The sequence below is a fragment of the Bombina bombina genome, chromosome 3 (assembly GCF_027579735.1).
Source record: "Bombina bombina isolate aBomBom1 chromosome 3, aBomBom1.pri, whole genome shotgun sequence".
In the NCBI taxonomy this organism is placed as follows: Eukaryota; Metazoa; Chordata; class Amphibia; order Anura; family Bombinatoridae; genus Bombina; species Bombina bombina.
This window is the reverse complement of record NC_069501.1, coordinates 1180071466-1180093767: the sequence shown is the minus strand read 5'-3', so window position 1 is coordinate 1180093767 and position 22302 is coordinate 1180071466. Positions and strand designations below refer to the sequence as shown.

At 40.2% G+C, this 22302-nt stretch overlaps 1 protein-coding gene across 1 annotated transcript in view; it reads left to right on the top strand.

The window, feature by feature from the left end:
- PIWIL4 (piwi like RNA-mediated gene silencing 4) overlaps positions 1-22302 on the top strand; it is a 684822-nt gene that overhangs the window by 637884 nt on the left and 24636 nt on the right. The window contains exon 18 of the mRNA XM_053705591.1: positions 4684-4831. Coding sequence (XP_053561566.1) covers positions 4684-4831 — 148 coding nt within the window. The remainder of the gene's footprint in view (positions 1-4683; positions 4832-22302) is intronic.

The window sequence follows — 22302 nt, the reverse complement described above, 5'->3', positions numbered from 1 at the left end:
CCCAAGCAGTCTTAAAACGACCACTGTCTAAAATACAGAACTGCATATCTTGTCTTACTACAATATAACCAGGACAAGTGACGTTACTGCTTCTGCTTGTATATATGCTTGCAAGGACTATACTTTGACGCACTTGCTTGTTTACTCTTGGCTACTAACCATCATTACTTGCATGCCGCTTGTACCTTGCATGAGAAGCACAAATTCCGCTTTGTATTTGTACACAGACATTCATATAATATTATTGCCTCATGTAACACTTTTACAAGCATTGTCCTACCTTGCCTACACTCATATGCTTGCCCTTAAATGTACATATCTAGAGGGCCCGCTAACCAGTCTACTTAGATCCCTTCTGTGTACCTGCCCAGCATTTTACCCCTTGATAGGGGTGCTGTGTGCAGCTGGGTGTAGTTTGACTGGAGTGGTCCACCTCGATATAATATTTAACTTGTACATATAACTTTGTCTTGACTTGCTCTTCATATGCCAACAAGTCTGTTTTTGCACACAAGTAATCTGCCCTAGCCTCTTAGATCCCGAACATTTACCTGCCCAGGATATACCTCTTTGTCCTTTGACAGGGGGGTTCTGTGAGCAGCAGGGTGTAGTAGGCTAACACTCAGAATACTTTGTACTTGTGATTAACGCATATATTGATAAGACTGTTTTCTACTGCGGTATTTGCATGTACCCCTGACCGGTCAGGTTCATTGTATTTATTTTATTGTCATAGGGTTTCTACTTTTTGATATATCTATTACTATCAGCTATTGCAGTATATTCACTACAAAATTTCTAGCATGAGTGTACTCTCCAGATGTGAGAGACTACCGTCTCACGATTAAATGTATTAAATTGGTTAAACTTAGGGTTGCACCGATACCGATACTAGTATCGGTACCGATACCAAGTATTTGCATGAGTACTTGTACTCGTGCAAATGCACCGATACTTACACCGATACCTCCACTTCCTACCCATATGCTATCTTGTGGCGTTTTTTCAAACTGCGTGTCCCCATTTCATTTTAAACTGGAGTAGAGACTCAACTAAAAATTGTTTACTACTGTTCTGCCAATACAAATTGCTGTTATTTGTATTATTGTAGTAGAGATCACTGTACCCCATTCAGACAAACCCCTGAAGTACTGGGCAGTTAATAAACAGATTTCCAGCTCTGGCTATAATGGGCCAAAAATATCTTTCTGCCCCATGCAGTAGTGTGGAAAGTGAAAGACTGTTCAACTTAGAGTCAAACCTCCATACAAATGTCAAAATGATGTTATATAACAGCCCTACAACCCAATTGCATCACCCCTTTAAATTTAAATATTTTATTGTAATATTTTTTATTATTTTTTTAAACATGTTCAGTGAACTTTGTGACAAATAAAACTGTTTTATTATTTCATAATGTCTTTTGAATTACAGTCCTTTATAATTATAAAGAAGGAATCTTAAATATTTAGTCTGTATTGTGCTTGGTATACTGTCACATGACATTAAAAAAAAAGTATCGGTAATTGGTATCGCCGAGTATTTGAAAACAAGTATCGGTACTTGTACTCGGTCATAAAAAAATGGTATCGGTGCAACCCTAGTTAAACTTGTATTTGTGAGCTTTTTATTTTTCATAAGAGTGCTGAATTCCCTGTCTTTATAAACCAGGATTACATTCCTGAAGCTCTTTTTTTTTCTCTCTCTGTGGTATATTCCGTGGAGATGTTTTCTTGTTATTTGATTCTAGTTATGACATCCAGTACTCACAATATATATTCTGTTTTGTTTAACAACCGATTCTTAACAACAAATGCTTGGACCCATTGACATTGCGGCCTGTAAATGAGCTGGTACCTGTAATTAGGATTTAGGACTATGAGAGGGGGTTTGTAACATATTGGTAAACAAACTAATATAAAATAAATTAAATTGATATTGGTTCTATTGTTGCACTAGTTTGATAAGACATTACATTTTAAAAACTATTTTTATTAAAATGCTTAAAACTTTTGCGTGACAAATTTAGATAAAATGTTGCTGTTTACTTAAAGTGATGATAAACTAAAATTTACCATCACTAAAAATAAAAGCACCTTTTCATCTGTTTGTCTTTTAACCCCTTAACGACCGAGGACGTGCAGGGTACGTCCTCAAAAAAAAGGCAGTTAACGCCTGAGGACGTACCCTGCACGTCCTCTGTGTGGAAAGCAGCTGGAAGCGATCCCGCTCGCTTCCAGCTGCTTTCCGGTTATTGCAGTGATGCCTCGATATGGAGGCATCCTGCAATAACCTTTTTAAGCCATCCGGTGCAGAGAGAGCCACTCTGTGGCCCTCTCTGCACCGGAGATCGGTGGCTCCCTGCGTTGGTGGGTGGGAGCTGGACCGGGAGGCGGGTGGCGGCCATCGATGGCCCTGGTTATGTGCAGGGGGGGCGGGATCGTGGGCGGGGATGAGCGGGGGCGCGCACGGACGCACGCGCGTGCACGGGAGGGCGGGGCGGGTGGGAACCGCTACGCTACAGAAAATTTATTAATAAAAAATGTTAAAAATGTTTAAATGTCTAAATATTTTTTTTAAAAAAAAACGATCAGCAAGGTGGTGGGGGTTTGTCTGTGTGGGGGGGGGAAGCTACACTACAGAAAAAAGCCAAACAAAAATAAAAAAAGCACTTTTTTTTGCAAACTGGGTACTGGCAGACAGCTGCCAGTACCCAAGATGGCCCCCAATGAGGCAGAGGGGAGGGTTAGAGAGCGGTTTTGGGGGGGATCAGGGAGGTTGGGGGCTAAGGGGGGGATCCTACACCCTAGCATATGTAAATATGCTAAAAAAATTTTTTTATTTTTTTTTTAAAAAACCCTTTTATTTTAGTACTGGCAGACTTTCTGCCAGTACTTAAGATGGCGGGGACAATTGTGGGGTGGGGGAGGGAAGGGAGATGTTTGGGAGGGATCAGGGGGTGGGATGTGTCAGGTGGGAGGCTGATCTCTACACTAAAGCTAAAATTAACCCTGCAAGCTCCCTACAAACTCCCTAATTAACCCCTTCACTGCTATCCATAATACACGTGTGAGGCGCAGCAGGATTTAGCGGCCTTCTCATTACCAGAAAGTAACGCCAAAGTCATATATGTCTGCTATTTCTGAACAAAGGGGATCCCAGACAAGTATTTACAACCATTTGTGCCATAATTGCACAAGCTGTTTGTAAATTATTTCAGTGAGAAACCTAAAATTGTGAAAAATTTAACTTTTTTTTCAATTTGATCGCATTTGGCGGTGAAATGGTGGCATGAAATATACCAAAATGTGCCTAGATCAATACTTGGGGTTGTCTACTATACTACACTAAAGCTAAAATTAACCCTACAAACTCCCTAAAAGCTCCCTAATTAACCCCTTAACTGCTGGGCATAATACACTTGTGGTGCGCAGTGGCATTTAGCGGCCTTCTAATTACCAAAAAGCAACGCCAAAGCCATATATGTCTGCTATTTCTGAACAAAGGGGATCCCAGAGAAGAATTTACAACCATTTATGCCATAATTGCACAAGTTGTTTGTAAATAATTTCAGTGAGAAACCGAAAGTTTGTGAAAAAATTTGTGAAAAAGTGAACGATTTTTTGTATTTGATCGCATTTGGCGGTGAAATGGTGGTATGAAATATACCAAAATTGTCCTAGATCAATACTTTGGGATGTCTACTAAAAAAAAATATATACATGTCAAGGGATATTCAGGGATTCCTGAAAGATATTAGTGTTCTAATGTAACTAGCGCTAATTTTGGAAAAAAGTGGTTTGGAAATAGCAAAGTGCTATTTGTATTTATGGCCCTATAACTTGCAAAAAAAGCAAAGAACATGTAAACATTGGGTATTTCTAAACTCAGGACAAAATTTTGAAACTATTTAGCATGGGTGTTTTTTGGTGGTTGTAGATATGTAACAGATTTTGGGGGTCAAAGTTAGAAAAAGTGTGTTTTTTTCAATTTTTCCTCATATTTTATATTTTTTTTATAGTAAATTATAAGATATGATGAAAATAATGGTATCTTTAGAAAGTCCATTTAGTGGCGAGAAAAACGGTATATAATATGTGTGGGTACAGTAAATGAGTAAGAAGAAAATTACAGCTAAACACAAACACCGCAAAAATGTAAAAATAGCCTTGGTCCCAAACGGACAGAAAATGGAAAAGTGCTGTGGTCATTAAGGGGTTAAAACTGATGAATGAAGGCGGCCTTTTATTTTTAGTGATGGTAAATCCTAGAATTTTTAAAACAGATTTTTACAATTCATAATAGTTATACCATAGGACAAGAGGCCGAAAACTGGGACTGTCACTAGAAATTTGTTGGCAAATATGGCTTGTGCACACTTGGTTTATTCTTTTTAGAGATTATTTTTAATAAACATATAGTACAAATTGCTCTGCTCCTGGAAAATATAATCTTCTTATATAAGGTGACTTCTTGCTATCTGTGTATTTTGTTTTGAAATGTTTAGTGTCTTTTTAAAAAAAAAAAAAAAAAAAACTAACTGAAATTATTGAAATAATGTCCAGCACCATGAAGTGGAACCCATGATAGAGGTGCTTAATATTACAGTTCAGGTCACATTTGTTCAGCATCTCATTTCAGAACTCTGCAGCATACGTATCTTACATTCTTTCTCTCTTACAGGTATGATTTCTACCTCATTAGCCAAATTGCCCGTCAAGGATCAGTTAATCCGACTTACTATAATGTTCTGTTTGATGAGAATGGTTTGAAGCCTGATCACATGCAGCGTCTGACCTACAAAATGTGTCACCTGTACTTCAACTGGCCAGTAAGTGTCACCGCATCATGATTCCTCAGTTATACAGATGCTCAGCACATCTTACAAAAAGCCCTGGTAGACTAATGCAAATTTAAAACAGTGTTTGCTAACCATAGCCCTCACGTTCTAAGCACTGGTGAGTTCTTAAAGGGACACTGAACCCAATTTTTTTTCTTTCGTGATTCAGATAGAGCATGTAATTTTAAGCAACTTTCTAATTTACTCCTATTATCAATTTTTCTTCGTTCTCTTGCTATCTTTATTTGAAAACGAATGCATCTAAGCTTTTTTTTTTGGTTCAGACTCTGGACAGCTTTTTTTTATTGATGGATGAATTTATCCACCAATCAGGAAGAACAACCCAGGTTGTTCACCAAAAATGGGCCTGCATCTAAACTTACATTCTTGCATTTCAAATAAAGATACCTAGAGAATGAAGAACATTTGATAATAGGAGTAAATTAGAAAGTTGCTTAAAATTTCATGCTCTATCTGAATCACAAAAGAAAAAAATTGGGTTCAGTGTCCCTTTAAGCTTATCACTGTTTGAGAATAGGTGATTAAATGACAGTTGCAGAGACAGTGATTAACCTCCTTATATGAGCCCCATGTGCCATCCTTGCACATGCTCTTATTTTGTATGTCATGGAATCAAGGCCGCCATCAGGGGTGAATAGGGTGACTCCTGTCAGGGGCCCAGTGGGCCCCATGAGGCAAGCACAGCTATTTTAAAAATATAAAAAAGCATTTGAGAGGATTTCTGAGTGTGGACTAAACCACTATGCACAGTGTGAGACAGACTTGGTACTTCAGTTTGTACAGTGTGTGCCAGAGTCAGGCGGCAGATCATTTTCATTTGCAGAGTAGATAGGACTTTGTGAATGCTTTTTATTTGTGCAATTTCAGATTGTAACTTCAGTGTGGTAGTTGTGTGATGGGGCCAGGGGTCCATAAAAAGACATTTTTTAGCAATATGCAGCAGTATATTTATGATTATTTGAAAATGCTGTAGAAATTATATATTTAATACCATGCATAAATGTTTCCTCCTCAACACACAAATAGTAGGTGCCCGTTTGGCAGATATGATTTTTTTTAAATGTATTTATATATTTTAATTACATCCCAGTTCACAGCCCCTTTATGCAAGGAATTTCCAGATGCCAGGAGGCATTTTATCTAAGATTTTTACATCTGCATAAAATGTTATACTCTCAGGCTAAGATTGCTCAGTGTTTGAAATGAGACAGGTTAACTTAACACTGCCCAGTTTACACTACAGCTTACTTAATTTTGAAATACATACAAACAAGCCTAAATCCTGTATTTAACCAGATTTAATGGTATGATACCTAGTGCCACATCTTATGGTTCCACCAAGACCATATAGAGTACAGCATTTTCAAAATCCATAAGTACATCTGACAGATGGGAACATTTGTACACCAGATTTGAAGTGGTGCTCTTGGTTGGGGAAAATGGTGTGGGGGGGGGCAAACATATGTCAACCTTTCAAAAGTACTTCAATAATGTACAATTTTGAATTCACAGAAGTATTTTTGTTTCAACATTTACAAATATGATTCTTTAAAAAGTGATCACTTAATTTCTGCTATTTTTTTTATCATGCATGTCACACACTGTTGATTTAGGGGATGCAATGTGCAGAAATTTTACCTCCTGTGAGTGTTTCTGTGGGTGTCTGTGTTTATGTATTTGTGCTTTTGTTGGTGTCTCTATGAGTGTGTATGTATTTTTTTATGTGGATCTCTCTGTGAGGGTTTGTGTGTATGTCTTTGTGCATTTTCTATAGATGTCTCTGTGAGGGTGTGTGTGTATGTATGTCTTTGTGTGTTTTTTTAGGCTGTCTCTGTGGGTGTTTTCTTGGGTATATGTGCAAGTTTGTGTGTGTGTGTCCATTGTCTGTTCCTTTTTAGTACATTTTGACCTTACTACTGATTATTCACATCTTTCTACAGACTTTGAAACTAATGAGACCTTTCTGGAAGTCACCAATCCACCACTTCACCTTTAAATTATTGTTTAGGCAGTTCAGGGCCCTTTTTTTCAGCCACTGCATGCTTTTGTCATCATATAGTTGGCATCTTCCTTGACAAAAAGATAATCAGAATTCCATATTTTGTCTTGTAAATCTCTTTTTTTGACAAAACTGTAGTCTACCTCATTACTTGTCAGGTCAATGTAAACAAGTGCTGAGTGTCTGTGTGAGTGTCTGTGTCTGAGATTGTGTGTTTCTTTGCGTGCCTGCTAGAGTGTCTATATGTGAATCCTCATGTGTGTGTGTGTTTCAGTGTATGAGTGTGTCTGTGTGTTCCTGTGTTTGTGCGTTACTACCTTTAAAAGATTTCCAAGTTTGACTACACTTAAGAATAAAGTACATATGCGTTTTAATCACTAAGTCAAAAATTGCACATGTCAAAGGGGGGCCCTGATCAATGGTTAAGTAAGGGGCCCCAAAATTTCTAGTGGCGGCCCTACATGGAATGTTTGTATTACTGATCTGAGACTATTATGTATTTAACCCACCAATGGCCAGAAATGAGTGGAGCGCAAAATATCGCTTACGCAAGCGGAATGTTTGGTCTCCACTCAGTAATACCACCGCATGCAAATGTGAGCTTGTATTACAAGTTAGGTGCAATGCGAAGGCGACCTCGTGTTCGCATTGCACGGACGCTATGTGCTTACAAGAGCATGCTTCCATAAGCTCCACTGGGAGCCTCAATCTCATGCCTTGTCTCACCTAGCACAGCGATGGGCAGCAGATATAAATATATATGTATATAAGCATATACATATATATTTACTGGGAACACATAGTTGTTATTATTATTATTATTATCAGGTATTTGTAGAGCGCCAACAGATTCTGCAACCCACTCCCACCAACTTTACCCCCTCATAACTGCTTCTTGCAGTTATTTATTAGAAAAATAAAAATGCTACATTTTTATTTGATTTTTTTAATACAACACCACACTTTCTTTTGGGGCAATTGGGTCACATTTTGAAAATTAACCAGAGATCTGATATCTGGTTAATTTTCGGAGCACTAATTGCTACCGCAATAAATTAGCACTCCACTTGTAATCTAGCACCAAATGGGTTAAACGTATAGGTAAAGTCCCTCTCAGGATTTGCCAGCATTGCAGTTCCTGATGGGATTATGGGAAATGAGTCAATCCCGAGTGGCTGTTACACAACACACAAATCACCAGCCACGTCCTGCTCAGGAGCTGCAGTATTTACTGCTTCAGATTGGGTCTGTACCTGAGTCTTTATCCCATTTGCGGGTCAGGGTCAGTTATGCAAAAAAAAAATTAGACAAAGATGGTTGTCAAGCAAAGCCCCTTCATTTAAACTTTTTAAGATAAACATGAAACTGTTAAAGGGACAGTAATATCAAAGTTAAACTTTCATGTGTCAGAGCAGACCAATTTTCTTCTGTTATCTAATTTGCTTTGTCTTCATATTATCCTTTGTAAAAACAAAAAAGTATACCTAGGTAGACTCAGGAGCAGCAATGTACTGGAAGCTAACTGCTGATTCGTGACTGCACATATATGCTTCTTGTGATTGGCTCACCCGATGTGTTCAGCTAGCTCCCAGTAGTGCATTGCTGCTCCTTCAACAAAGGATACTAAGATAAATAAGCAAATTTGATAATAGAAGTAAAGTTGTTATGTTCTATCTGAATCAATAAATAAAAAAAATTGGTTTTCATGTCCATTTAAGGATTAAAGGTGATGACCCCACCTCCATTTTTCTTTTTTCTTTGCACATGATTTTGCATTACACCCCCCCCCCCCTTTTTTCTTTTACAAGGATGTGCTCTAGTACCCTCTCTTTTCACCTGACGGTAAAGAGTGAACACTTACTTACGGCTAGATTTAGAGTTTTGTCGGTAAGGACCCGCGTAGCTAACGCCAGCTTTTTTCTGGCCGCACCATAAAAATAACTCTGGTATTGAGAGTCCACATAAAGGCCTGCGTTAGGCTCCAAAAAAGGAGCGTAGAGCATATTTAACGCAGCTTCAACTCTCGATACCAGAGTTGCTTACGGACGCGGCCAGCCTCAAAAACGTGCTCGTGCACGATTCCCCCATAGGAAACAATGGGGCTGTTTGAGCTGAAAAAAAACCTAACACCTGCAAAAAAGCCGCGTTCAGCTCCTAACGCAGCCCCATTGTTTGCTATGCGGAAACACTTCCTACGTCTGCACCTAACACTCTAACATGTAGTCTAAACACCCCTAACCTTACACTTATTAACCCCTAATCTGCCGTCCCCGCTATCGCTGACCCCTGCATATTATTATTAACCCCTAATCTGCCGCTCCGTAAACCGCCGCTACTTACATTATCCCTATGTACCCCTAATCTGCTGCCCTAACATCGCCGACCCCTATATTATATTTATTAACCCCTAATCTGCCCCCCACAACGTCGCCTCCACCTGCCTACACTTATTAACCCCTAATCTGCCGACCGGACCTGAGCGCTACTATAATAAAGTTATTAACCCCTAATCCGCCTCACTAACCCTATAATAAATAGTATTAACCCCTAATCTGCCCTCCCTAACATCGCCGACACCTAACTTCAATTATTAACCCCTAATCTGCCGACTGGAGCTCACCGCTATTCTAATAAATGTATTAACCCCTAAAGCTAAGTCTAACCCTAACACTAACACCCCCCTAAGTTAAATATAATTTACATCTAACGAAATTAATTATCTCTTATTAAATAAATTATTCCTATTTAAAGCTAAATACTTACCTGTAAAATAAATCCTAATATAGCTACACTATAAATTATAATTATATTATAGCTATTTTAGGATTAATATTTATTTTACAGGTAACTTTGTAATTATTTTAACCAGGTACAATAGCTATTAAATAGTTAATAACTATTTAATAGTTACCTAGTTAAAATAATAACAAAATTACCTGTAAAATAAATCCTAACCTAAGTTACAATTAAACCTAACACTACACTATCATTAAATTAATTAAATAAAATATCTACAATTACCTACAATTAAACCAAACACTACACTATCAATACATTAATTAAATACAATATCTACAAATAACTACAATGAAATAAACTAACTAAAGTACAAAAATAAAAAAGAACTAAGTTACAAAAAATAAAAAAATATTTACAAACATAAGGAAAATCTTACAACAATTTTAAACTAATTACACCTACTCTAAGCCCCCTAATAAAATAACAAAGCCCCCCCAAAATAAAAAATGCCTTACCCTATTCTAAATTACTAAAGTTAAAAGCTCTTTTACCTTACCAGCCCTGAACAGGGCCCTTTGCGGGGCATGCCCCAAGAAGTTCAGCTCTTTTGCCTGTAAAAAAAACCATACAATACCCCCCCCAACATTACAACCCACCACCCACATACCCCTAATCTAACCCAAACCCCCCTTAAATAAACCTAACACTAAGCACCTGAAGATCATCCTACCTTGTCTTCACCATACCAGGTTCACCGATCCGTCCTGGCTCCAAAATCTTCATCCAACCCAAGCGGGGGCTGGCGATCCATCTTCCGGCGGCTGAAGAGGTCCAGAAGAGGCTCCAAAGTCTTCATCCTATCCGGGAAGAAGAGTAGATCCGGACCGGCAACCATCATTTTCCAAGCGGCATCTTCTATCTTCATCCGATGAAGACCGGCTCCATCCTGAAGACCTCCACCGCGGACCCATCTTCATCCGGCGACGTCCAACTGAAGAATGACGGTTCCTTTAAGGGACGTCATCCAAGATGGCGTCCCTCAAATTCCGATTGGCTGATAGGATTCTATCAGCCAATCGGAATTAAGGTTTGGGTTAGATTAGGGGGTATGTGGGTGGTGGGTTGTAATGTTGGGGGGGGGGGTATTGTATGTTTTTTTTTACAGGCAAAAGAGCTGAACTTCTTGGGGCATGCCCCGCAAAGGGCACTGTTCAGGGCTGGATGAAGATTTTGGAGCCAGGACGGATCGGTGAACCTGGTATGGTGAAGACAAGGTAGGATGATCTTCAGGGGCTTAGTGTTAGGTTTATTTAAGGGGGGTTTGGGTTAGATTAGGGGTATGTGGGTGGTGGGTTGTAATGTTGGGGGGGGGGTATTGTATGTTTTTTTTTACAGGCAAAAGAGCTGAACTTCTTGGGGCATGCCCCGCAAAGGGCACTGTTCAGGGCTGGTAAGGTAAAAGAGCTTTTAACTTTAGTAATTTAGAATAGGGTAGGGCATTTTTTATTTTGGGGGGCTTTGTTATTTTATTAGAGGGCTTAGAGTAGGTGTAATTAGTTTAAAATTGTTGTAAGATTTTCCTTATGTTTGTAAATATTTTTTTATTTTTTGTAACTTAGTTCTTTTTTATTTTTTGTACTTTAGTTAGTTTATTTCATTGTAGTTATTTGTAGATATTGTATTTAATTAATGTATTGATAGTGTAGTGTTAGGTTTAATTGTAGGTAATTGTAGATATTTTATTTAATTAATTTAATGATAGTGTAGTGTTAGGTTTAATTGTAACTTAGGTTAGGATTTATTTTACAGGTAAATTTGTAATTATTTTAACTGTTTTAGCTATTAAATAGTTCTTAACTATTTAATAGCTATTGTACCTGGTTAAAATAAATACAAAGTTACCTGTAAAATAAATATTAATCCTAAAATAGCTATAATATAGTTATAATTTATGTTGTAGCTATATTAGGATTTATTTTACAGGTAAGTATTTAGCTTTAAATAGGAATAATTTATTTAATAAGAGTGAATTAATTTCATTAGATTAAAATTATATTTAAGTTAGGGGGGTGTTAGTGTTAGGGTTAGACTTAGCTTTAGGGGTTAATACATTTATTAGAATAGCGGCGAGATTCGGTCGGCAGATTAGGGGTTAATAATTGAAGTTAGGTGTCGGCGATGTTAGGGAGGGCAGGTTAGGGGTTAATAAATATAATATAGGGGTCGGCGATGTTAGGGGCAGCAGATTAGAGGTACATAGCTATAATGTAGCTGGCGGCTCTTTGCGGTCGGCAGATTAGGGGTTAATTATTGTAGGTAGGTATATAATATAGGGGTCGGCGATGTTAGGGCAGCAGATTAGGGGTACATAGGGATAATGTAGCTGGCGGCGGCGTGCGGACGGCAGATTAGGGGTTAATAAGTGTAGGTAGCTGGCGGCGACGTTGTGGGGGGCAGATTAGGGGTTAATAAATATAATATAGGGGTCGGTGGTGTTAGGGGCAGCAGATTAGGGGTACATAAGGATAACGTAGGTGGCGGTCGGCAGATTAGGGGTTAAAAAATTTAATCGAGTTGCGGCGATGTGGGGGAACCTCGGTTTAGGGGTACATAGGTAGTTTATGGGTGTTAGTGTACTTTAGAGCACAGTAGATAAGAGCTTTATAAACCGGCGTTAGCCCAGAAAGCTCTTAACTACTGACTTTTTTCTGCGGCTGGAGTTTTGTCGTTAGATTTCTAACGCTCACTTCAGACACGACTCTAAATACCGGAGTTAGAAAAATCCCATTGAAAAGATAGGATACGCAATTTACGTAAGGGGATCTGCGGTATGGAAAAGTCGCGGCTGAAAAGTGAGCGTTAGACCCTTTTTTGAGTGACTCCAAATACCGGAGGTAGCCTAAAACCAGCGTTAGGAGCCTCTAACGCTGGTTTTCACGGCTACCGCCAAACTCTAAATCTAGGCCTTAGTTAATAAAACAATATTTAACACGTAGGTGTTGGAGCTTGATCAGAGTATCATTAATATGTTAGAATACTGTGTATTTTTGTTTCATATTCAAATAGTATTTGTTTTGCCAATGTTGTAATGATATTGTTCTATCATTGCTGTCTGCTGTAGCCTTATAAATGTAAGACCAGTAAGGGGAGAGCGTTTGCTGGGGCCTGAGCGTTTGCAGAGTATTCCATCTCTCTAAGCTCCCATCTGTCTAAGTGACCATCTTTAAGTGGCAAGGCTGAGAATTAGACAAGAATTTTTGAGGAAGATTTGAGGCAAGCTAAATATTTTCATTCAAAAAAATCTTTTGCACTTAACATTCTGCTATGTTTTCAGGACTGCTTTTCCTTTTAACATTCTCATGTCTATTCCACAAGCAGGCTCACATGCTCATACCTTACCCTTCTCCACACGCAGTTTATATCGGCCCCTCTCTCCTTTCTTCTCCTTACCTTAGCTCTCATGAACTACTTTCTATTTTAAAATCTATATCAACAAACTGCACCACCTCCCAGAAATACTCCCACTGCTATAAATCTCATTCTCACCTACTCTTACTTTCCATCTTGATCCTGGGGTCAACCCTCATTCCCACCATTACCCAATCACGCACTCTTTATAGAAACTTTAATAAAAACAACACACATAACCTCATTTCCAACCAATGCATCCCACACGCACGCACTCCTTTCACCTGCGCACTATGGAAATCTCGCTCTGTCTGCAACAAACTTACAGCCATTCATGACCTGTTTATATCAAATGCTTTCACCCTTTTAGCAATTGCATAAACCTGGTTATCTCCTTCTGACACTGTTTCCATTGCTGCTCTCACACATGGTGGCCTTCACTTTAGCCATACCCCTAGGCCAGGTGAGAAACGTGGCGGCGGTGTTGGCATCCTGCTCTCCCCCTCCTGCAGAAATACACATGCTGTGGACTAACTCCAATTTTCAAAAATCATTCGAAATCTCCTCCCTTACACTTCCCCTATAACCTGCCCTGATCTCACTATAACAAAACTCTCTCCTCTGCACTAGACACACTTGCCCCCCCCCCCCCCCCCCAGCTGCGCAAACACCACTCAGTCAGTTACAGCCCTGGAATGCTCAGCAAACACGCTATTTGCAAAAATGCTCTCATACTGCTGAGCATGTCTGGAGGAAAACTCACTCTGAACCTGATTTCATACACTATAAGTTTATTCTTCGTTCATACACTTCTGAACTTCACTTACCCAAGCAAACCTACTTCTCTTCTCTCATATCTACTCTTTCCTCAAACCCTAAACAACTCTTTTCCACCTTTAACTCTCTCCTCTACCCACCTGCTCCACCACCCCCGTCTGTCTTTAGTGCTCAAGCCCTGGCAGACTACTTTTTAAACAAAACACGTACTATGCGAAGCAACATCCCAACACCAACCTGCAATATTCCAACAACAGGCCCAATTACTCGCTCTGCCACCCTCTCTATCTTCCATCCAGCCACTGAGAATGAAGTTTCTTCCTTACTATCTTCCTCACGCCTCACTACCTGCCAACTCGACCCTATCCCTTCCCATCTAATACTCTCCCTATCTTCCACCCTCACTCCTGCTCTTACCCACATCTTCAACCTATCTCTCTCTACCGGCTCATTCCCATCTTCTTTCAAACACGCAAAAGTCACTCACATACTCAAAAAACCCTCCCTCGACCCTAATTCTCCTGAAAGCTACCCCCCCCCATATCACTGCTTCCACTAACATCAAAACTCCTTGAAAAACTAGTTTCCAATTGCCTAACCCACTTCCTGTCCGCCAACTCCTTGCTTGACCCACTGCAATCCGGATTCCACCCAAAACACTCAACTGAGACTGCCCTTACCAAGGTTACAAACAATCTTCCCTCTGCAAAAAATATTGGCCACTACTCTATACTCATCTTACTCGACCTCTCAGCTGCCTTCAACACAGTTGACCACCCCCTCCTCCTACAGACCCTTAGATCTTTTGGCCTCTGTGACACTGCTCTTTCCTGGATTCACTCCAATCTTTCTCACAGGTCTTTTTCTGTGTCATTTGCCGGCGACTCCTCCTCTCCTATGCCTCTGTCTGTTGGAGTACCTCAAGGATCTGTTCTGGGTCCTCTACTCTTCTCCATCTATACTTCTTCGCTGGGTAAACTTATCAACAGTTATGGCTTCAAATACCACCTCTATGCTGATGACACCCAGATCTACCTCTCCTCCCCGGCTCTCTCTCCCTCTGTACTTTCTCATGTCAGCGACTGCTTATCTGGTATTTCTTCCTGGATGGCCTCTCACCACCTAAAGATTAACATGTCCAAGACTGAGCTCCTTCTTATCCCCCCTCAAGCTCTACGCCAACTTCTGACTTCTCTATCCCTGTTAACGACATCACCATATCCCCATCGTCCCAAGTCCGCTGCCTCGGAGTCACACTTGACTCAAATCTATCCTTCGTCCCCAAATCCAATCGCTTTCTACATCCTGCCGCAACCATCTATGCAATATTTCCAAAATTCGCCCTTTTCTGAGCGCTGGCACCACAAAACATATAATCCACTCCCTTGTTATCTCCTGACTTGACTACTGCAATAACCTACTCACTGACCTTCCTCTTTCCCTCCTCTCCCCCCTTCAATCCATCCTAAATGCCTCTGCCAGGCTGATCCACCTTTCCCGTCGATCTGTATCTGCTGCATCTCTCTGCGAGTCCCTTCATTGGCTCCCCATTCACAGCAGAATTGAATTCAAAATTCTTACCCTTACATACAAAGCTCTCACCAACGCCACTCCCATCTACCTATCCTCTCTTATACACAAGTATACTCCAGCCCGTCCACTAAGATCCAACAATGACCTGCTCCTTGCATCCGCAACTATCACCACCTCTCATGCTAGACTGCAGGACTTCTGTCGTGCAGCACCTACCCTCTGGAACACTCTCCCTCGTGCTGTCAGGCTTTGCCCTAATCTGTCTTCCTTTAAATGTTCCCTGAAGACTTTTCTGTTCAGAGAAGCCTACCACCCAACTCAATAATAAATTAATTTCACTTACCTAACATTTCCCTCATCTAACTCTGTATTAACATCTTTCCCAATCTTGCAGTCCTCACCTCCTGTTTCTCAACCTCCTACCCTTCTAGATTGTAAATTCCCACGGAAATAGGGCCCTCAATCCCTCCTGTATGTGTTTGTAAATTTTGTCCTGTCTCTTACAAGTCTTGTATTGTTTTATTTAAATGAATTGTATCCATGGACAGAGCTGGGGAATATGTTGGCGCTTCATAAATAAAGTATAATAATAATAATAATAATAATTCTCTTTTCTATCTTAAGATATGGTGAGTCCACAGCTTGAATAATTACTGTTGGGAATATTACTCCTGGCCAGCAGGAGGAGGCAAAGAGCACCACAGTTAAATTGTTAAGTATCACTCCCTTACCCACAACCCCCAGTCATTCTCTTTGCCTTCGCTGCATGGAGGAGGTGAAGTTTAGGTGTCTGAAAAAAAAATTTGATTTCATCTACAAGCAAGTTTTGGGGTATAGCCGTATTCCACGTCATTCATTGCAGTCGGGTAGTGGTGGCTTTAAAGCAGTTAGGAACTTGTAAAGAGGTACTTACTGAGTTTTCTAACAATTGCTGCCCTAGTTTAGAAAGCCAGAGTTGGCTACTCTGTTCTGTCTTTTTCAAAGGTCTCTGTGAAGAACTGTGTCTTCTCATACCTTGTTACGGTCTACATGCCGGACAGCGGAGCAGGTAAGTGCTTTTTCTTCCAGTTGGGGAGACCATGCACTTAACAAATTAAAAGGCATTGCTTTTTTATTGGGACATAGATAATCCTGTTGTACGGGTTACACTGGGGCATGAAGCAGGCACTGTAGTATGTGTGAGACTAACATTTAAACTCTTTTAAAAAGAAAGGGTAAAATGTTTTTATTAGGCTTTATTTTCTGACACATATTTACTTGATAAAACAATACCAGTTTAAACTGAAAGTAAGGCTGAATTTTCTATTTCATAACTGAAAATCAGATCAAGGGAGTGACCGTCTTTGTGAGTGGGAGAGTCAGTCCATTGTGACAGGCTGAAAGAGGAAGTGAGTTGCAGAAGTTGTTTTGCAGAGGAGGCAGTGGGATTATCAACAGGGAGGTTGAAGTCACCGAGAATAAGGGCAGGGGTATCTAAGTAAAGAAAGTATAGTAGCCAGGCGGCGATCTAGGAACAGAGTTGCGGAGCCAGGGGGTGGTATATGACTGCAACGCGTATAGAGGGGGGAGAGAATAAGCGAATCATGTGTGTTTCGAATGAAGAAAATGTGAGGGAAGAGAAGGGCTGTATTTGTTGAAAGGTGCAACGAGAGGAAAGTAAAATACCAACACCACCTCCTTGTATATTGTCAGACCTAGGAGTGTGGCTGAAGTGGAGACCCCCATGTGACAGTGCAGCAGAGGAAGCAGTGTCTGAAGGAGAGAGACAGGTTTCTGTGAGAGCCAGAAGATTGAGAGAGTGGGAAATAAAGAGGTCATGGATTTAAGTGAGCTTGTTGCAAACAGAGTGAGAGGTCCAAAGGGCGCAAGTGAAGGGGGTGGTGGCTTTAGATGCAAGAGGAATGAGATTAGGGTTACCAGAGTTTTGTTTTTGAAGTCTATTGAAGGGTACTCATGGGTGTGCAGGGCAAGGAAAATGTGGGGGACCAGGATTAGGGGAGATGTCGCCAGCAGCTAGTATGAGCAAGAGGGAGAGTGACATGAGATGAGATGCGGATTTGCAGTAGTGAGACTGTTTTTGTGATGAGTTGCAAGTGGGAGAGACAGTCTTTAGGAATGTGTGAAGTTCATGAATACAGAAGTAAGGTGAGGTTAAGAGAGATGGGCTAATGAGCAGTGCAGGTGGTGAGGGGTAAGGAGTAATTGAGTAAAGTAGTTTGTTAAACAGACAAAAGGTGGCAAAAAGGAATATGAAGATATTTAGCATTTTTACAAAATAGTCAGACAATGTGTAAAACTCAGTATTAAAACAGAACTTGCCTTATCCCTTGTCCAATCCTTGTTGAATTCTTGTATAATTTATTGTTCCTCACTTATAAATGTTCACTTAAGAGATGTGAACAGATGATCTTACAATATTGCTATCTAACCTACATTTCTAAACCTCTGCATTGCTTTCCCCATAGCAGTGTTAAATGTATAGGCCAGAGCATTGAGCTGAATGCAATAAATTAGGTAATGACCTGATCAAAGGCAAATTGGGAAAATTTGATTCAGGGTGAGATAAGTTAAAAATAACAGACAATAGAATTTGGGGAGGCTGTGGTTAAACCATTAGGGAAATTATAAATTTAGGAATTAAAGCAAGTATTTGCAAGGTTTGAACATCACATAGATAAAGGCATAATATCAGCAGGGTAAATACATAATTAATTATACAGACAAATACAAAAAGACAGGCTTGCATTACAGATAACACAAAAACAGGGAAAATTGAAGGATTTGAATGCAGGGACCCAATTCACATACCAAAGAGAGACTTGTAGTACAAATGACACAGAAACAGGGAAATTAGCAGGATATGAATGCAGGGACCCTCCCAATTAACATACCAAAGAGAGACTTGAAGTACAAATGACACAGAAACAGGGAAATTGGTAGGATTTTAATGCAGGGACCCAATTTATATACTAAAGAGAGACGTGTAGTACAAATGACACAGAAACAGGGAAATTGGCAGGATTTGAATGCAGGGACCCAATTCATATACTAAAGAGAGACTTGTAGTACAAATGACACAGAAACAGGGAAATTGGCAGGATTTGAATGCAGGGACCCAATTCACATACCAAAGAGAGACTTGTAGTACAAATGACACAGAAACAGGGAAATTGGCAGGATTTGAATGCAGGGACCCAATTCATATACCAAAGAGAGACTTGTAGTACAAATGACACAGAAACAGGGAAATTGGCAGGATTTGAATGCAGGGACCCAATTCATATACCAAAGAGAGACTTGTAGTACAAATGACACAGAAAAGAGGGAAATTGGCAGGATTTGAATGTGGGACTCAATTCACATAACAAAGAGAGACTTGTAGTACAAATGACACAGAAACAGGGAAATTGGCAGGATTTGAATGCATGGACCCAATTCATATACCAAAGAGAGACTTGTAGTACAAATGACACAGAAACAGGGAAATTGGTAGGATTTTAATGCAGGGACCCAATTTATATACTAAAGAGAGACGTGTAGTACAAATGACACAGAAACAGGGAAATTGGCAGGATTTGAATGCAGGGACCCAATTCATATACTAAAGAGAGACTTGTAGTACAAATGACACAGAAACAGGGAAATTGGCAGGATTTGAATGCAGGGACCCAATTCACATACCAAAGAGAGACTTGTAGTACAAATGACACAGAAACAGGGAAATTGGCAGGATTTGAATGCAGGGACCCAATTCATATACCAAAGAGAGACTTGTAGTACAAATGACACAGAAACAGGGAAATTGGCAGGATTTGAATGCATGGACCCAATTCATATACCAAAGAGAGACTTGTAGTACAAATGACACAGAAACAGGGAAATTGGCAGAATTTGAATGTGGGGACCCAATTCACATACCAAAGAGAGACTTGTAGTACAAATGACACAGAAACAGGGAAATTGGCAGGATTTGAATGCAGAGACCCAATTCATATACCAAAGAGAGACTTGTAGTACAAATCACACAGAAAAGAGGGAAATTGGCATGATTCAAATGTGGGGACCCAATTCACATACCAAAGAGAGACTTGTAGTACAAATGACACAGAAACAGGGAAATTGGCAGGAGGAGGTTTTAGCTACTTTAGATGACTTATATACCCCTGGCTTTGTCACTCCTAAGAAATCTAGTAAACTTAATAGTTTCTTTGATGAATCTTCAACTTCTGAGGTTTTCCTGTTCCGGACCATGCTAGGGAGATTATCTCACAGGAATGGTAGAAACCAGGGGTGTCTGTTTCCCTGTCTCCCATTTTTAAGAAAATGTTTCCTTTTGAGGACTCCAAAGAGAGGGAATTTTCCATCCCATTCTAGACTTGAAATGTCTAAGTGTAATGCTATGTAGCAATAAGGAAAAGTAAAGATTTGGTGAGCAGATTGTTTCTTTAATGCGACGATCACAACTGCAGATTTAGGTAAGATTAAGTTGTCAGTTTTGACTGAGATATACAGCAAGACTGAATTACAGGAGTCCTATATAAAATACTGTTATAATATCCACAGACAAGTAAAAGTTCACTTACTGTTTGGAACCCTGTTGCTGGGATTTGACTTGTTGCACTCTAGTCTGCTAGAATGGTGTTAGTGGATGGCAAATAGAAATGCAAAGATAGACAGAACAGTCCCTTCTCAGCTCTGAGCTGTAATGCAGTAAAATCAGATGATGTCACTGGTGGGCGTGGCTTGTAAACAGTACAGTCTCTACACAGCTCTGGGCTGATACTGAAAGGAGATACTGATGACGTTACAGGTAGGCGTGACCTGATCAGAAACTTTCTTAAGAAAGTCCTTAGAGCTGTTATGGTGGATATTCCTTAGCAAAACAAGAAGTATGTAGCTGTCTCCCCCCTTGGGTAGAGCAGATCTGGGAACAATCCGTGGTACTTGATCTGTATTGCACAGGAACAGGCAGGCAAAGCTGGAAGTCAAGAGATCCGTGTGAACAAAAACACAAGATAGAGATTGCAAACAGGTAAATCTTTACACACTGTCAGGATTTAGGCAGGATTGTTGTTACAGATCACAACAATATAAAGTCTTATGTCAATAAGGCTTCCTTCCAAAAGAAGGATAAATCAGGCTTGTAAATGCTGCAGAGAAGGAATGACCTTAGTCAGCTAAATAAATAAATAACTAAGCACCTGTGAGAAGGTGTGATGTAATTTTTTAGGCAGGCTTAGAGAAATGAGTGCAAGGAGATTTAAAGGAACAGTACATGACACTAAACAAGTTTCTTAAAGTTACATCCTTCAAGATGGAGACTATACGCTCCATTCTTCCTTTAGTACAAGAGGGTCAGTTCATGACAACCATAAACCTAAAGGATGCGTATCTTCATGTTCCTATTCACAGGGACCATCACAGATTCCTGAGATTTGCCTTTCTGGACAAACATTTCCAGTTCATGGCCCTTTCATTTGGTCTAGCCATGGCTCCCAGAATTTTTTCAAAGGTTCTGGGGTCTCTTTTGGCAATGATCTGATCTCATGGAATTGCTGTGGCACCCTACCTGGACAACATATTGGTTCAGATGCCATCTTTTAACTAGAAAAATCTCACACAGAGATATTGTTGTCTTTTCTTCGTTCCCACGGATGGAATGTGACTCTAGAAAAAAGCTCCCTTTCCCCCGCTACAAGAGTAGTGTTCTTAGGGACCATAATGGATTCTCTATTGATGAAGATTTTTCTGATAGAGGTCAGGAAAAACAAAATCATTTCCTCTTGCCTCTCTCTTCAGGCTTCTACTTATCCTTCAGTGGCTCAATGTATGAAGGTAATCGGTCTGATGGTGGCTTCCATCAACATCATTCCTTTTGCTCGATTCCATTTGAGAGCTCTCCAGTTGTGCATGCTCAGACAATGGAATGGCGACCATGCGGATCTATCTCACAGAATAGAGTTTGATCAGTCGTCAAGGGATTCTCTCCCATGGTGGATTTCTCAGGAACTTCTGTCCCAGGGTACATGCTTTCAGAGACCTTCCTGGGTGATCGTGACCACGGACGCCAGCCTGCTGTGCTGGGGAGCAGTCTGGAACTGTTAAAACCTTCTTTTTTTTCCAGTTTAGTCCTCAAATAGCGGGTGCTGGAATTAGATCTTATGGCGTACCATCAAAACGCCAAGCTTCCAAGGTACGGTTCAAGGTCAAGAGATCCGAAGGCCGTTCTGATAGATGCTTTAGCGGTTCCTTGGGTTTTCAGGTTAGCATACCTGTTTCCTCTGTTTGCTCTCCTTCCACGAGTCATTGCTCGTATCAAACAGGAGAGGGCGTTGGTGATTCTAATAGCCCTTGCGTGGCCTTGCAGGATCTGGTTTGCAGACCTAGTGGAGATGTCATCTCTCCCACCTTGGAGACTACCTCTGAGGAACGACCTCCTGATTCAGGTTCCCTTCCTTTATCCAAATCTCATTTCTCTGAAGCTCACTGCTTAGAGATTGAACGCTTAATTCTGTCTAAGCGTGGTTTTTCTGAGTCGTCATTGAGACCATGATTCAGACTCGCAAGCTTGTTACTAGAAATATTTACCATAAGATATGGCATAAATATCTTTATTGGTGTGAATCCAAGGGCTACTCTTAGAGTAGAATTAGAATTCCTAGAATTTTATCTTTTCTTCAGGAAGGCCTGGAGAAGGGATTGTCAGTCAGTACCCTGAAGGGTCAGATTTCTGCTTTATCAGTTTTACTACATAAACGTTTTGCAGATGTGCCAGATGTACAATCTTTTTGTCAGGCCTTGGTCAAAATCAGGCCTGTCTTTAAGTCTGTTGCTCCTCCTTGGAGCCATAACCTTGTTCTTAAAGTTTTACAGCTGGCTCCGTTTGAGCTGTTGCATTCCATAGACATTAAGTTATTATCTTGAAAGGTTTTGTTTCTTGTTGCTATCTCGTCTGCTCAAAAAGTATCAGAACTCTCAGCTCTGC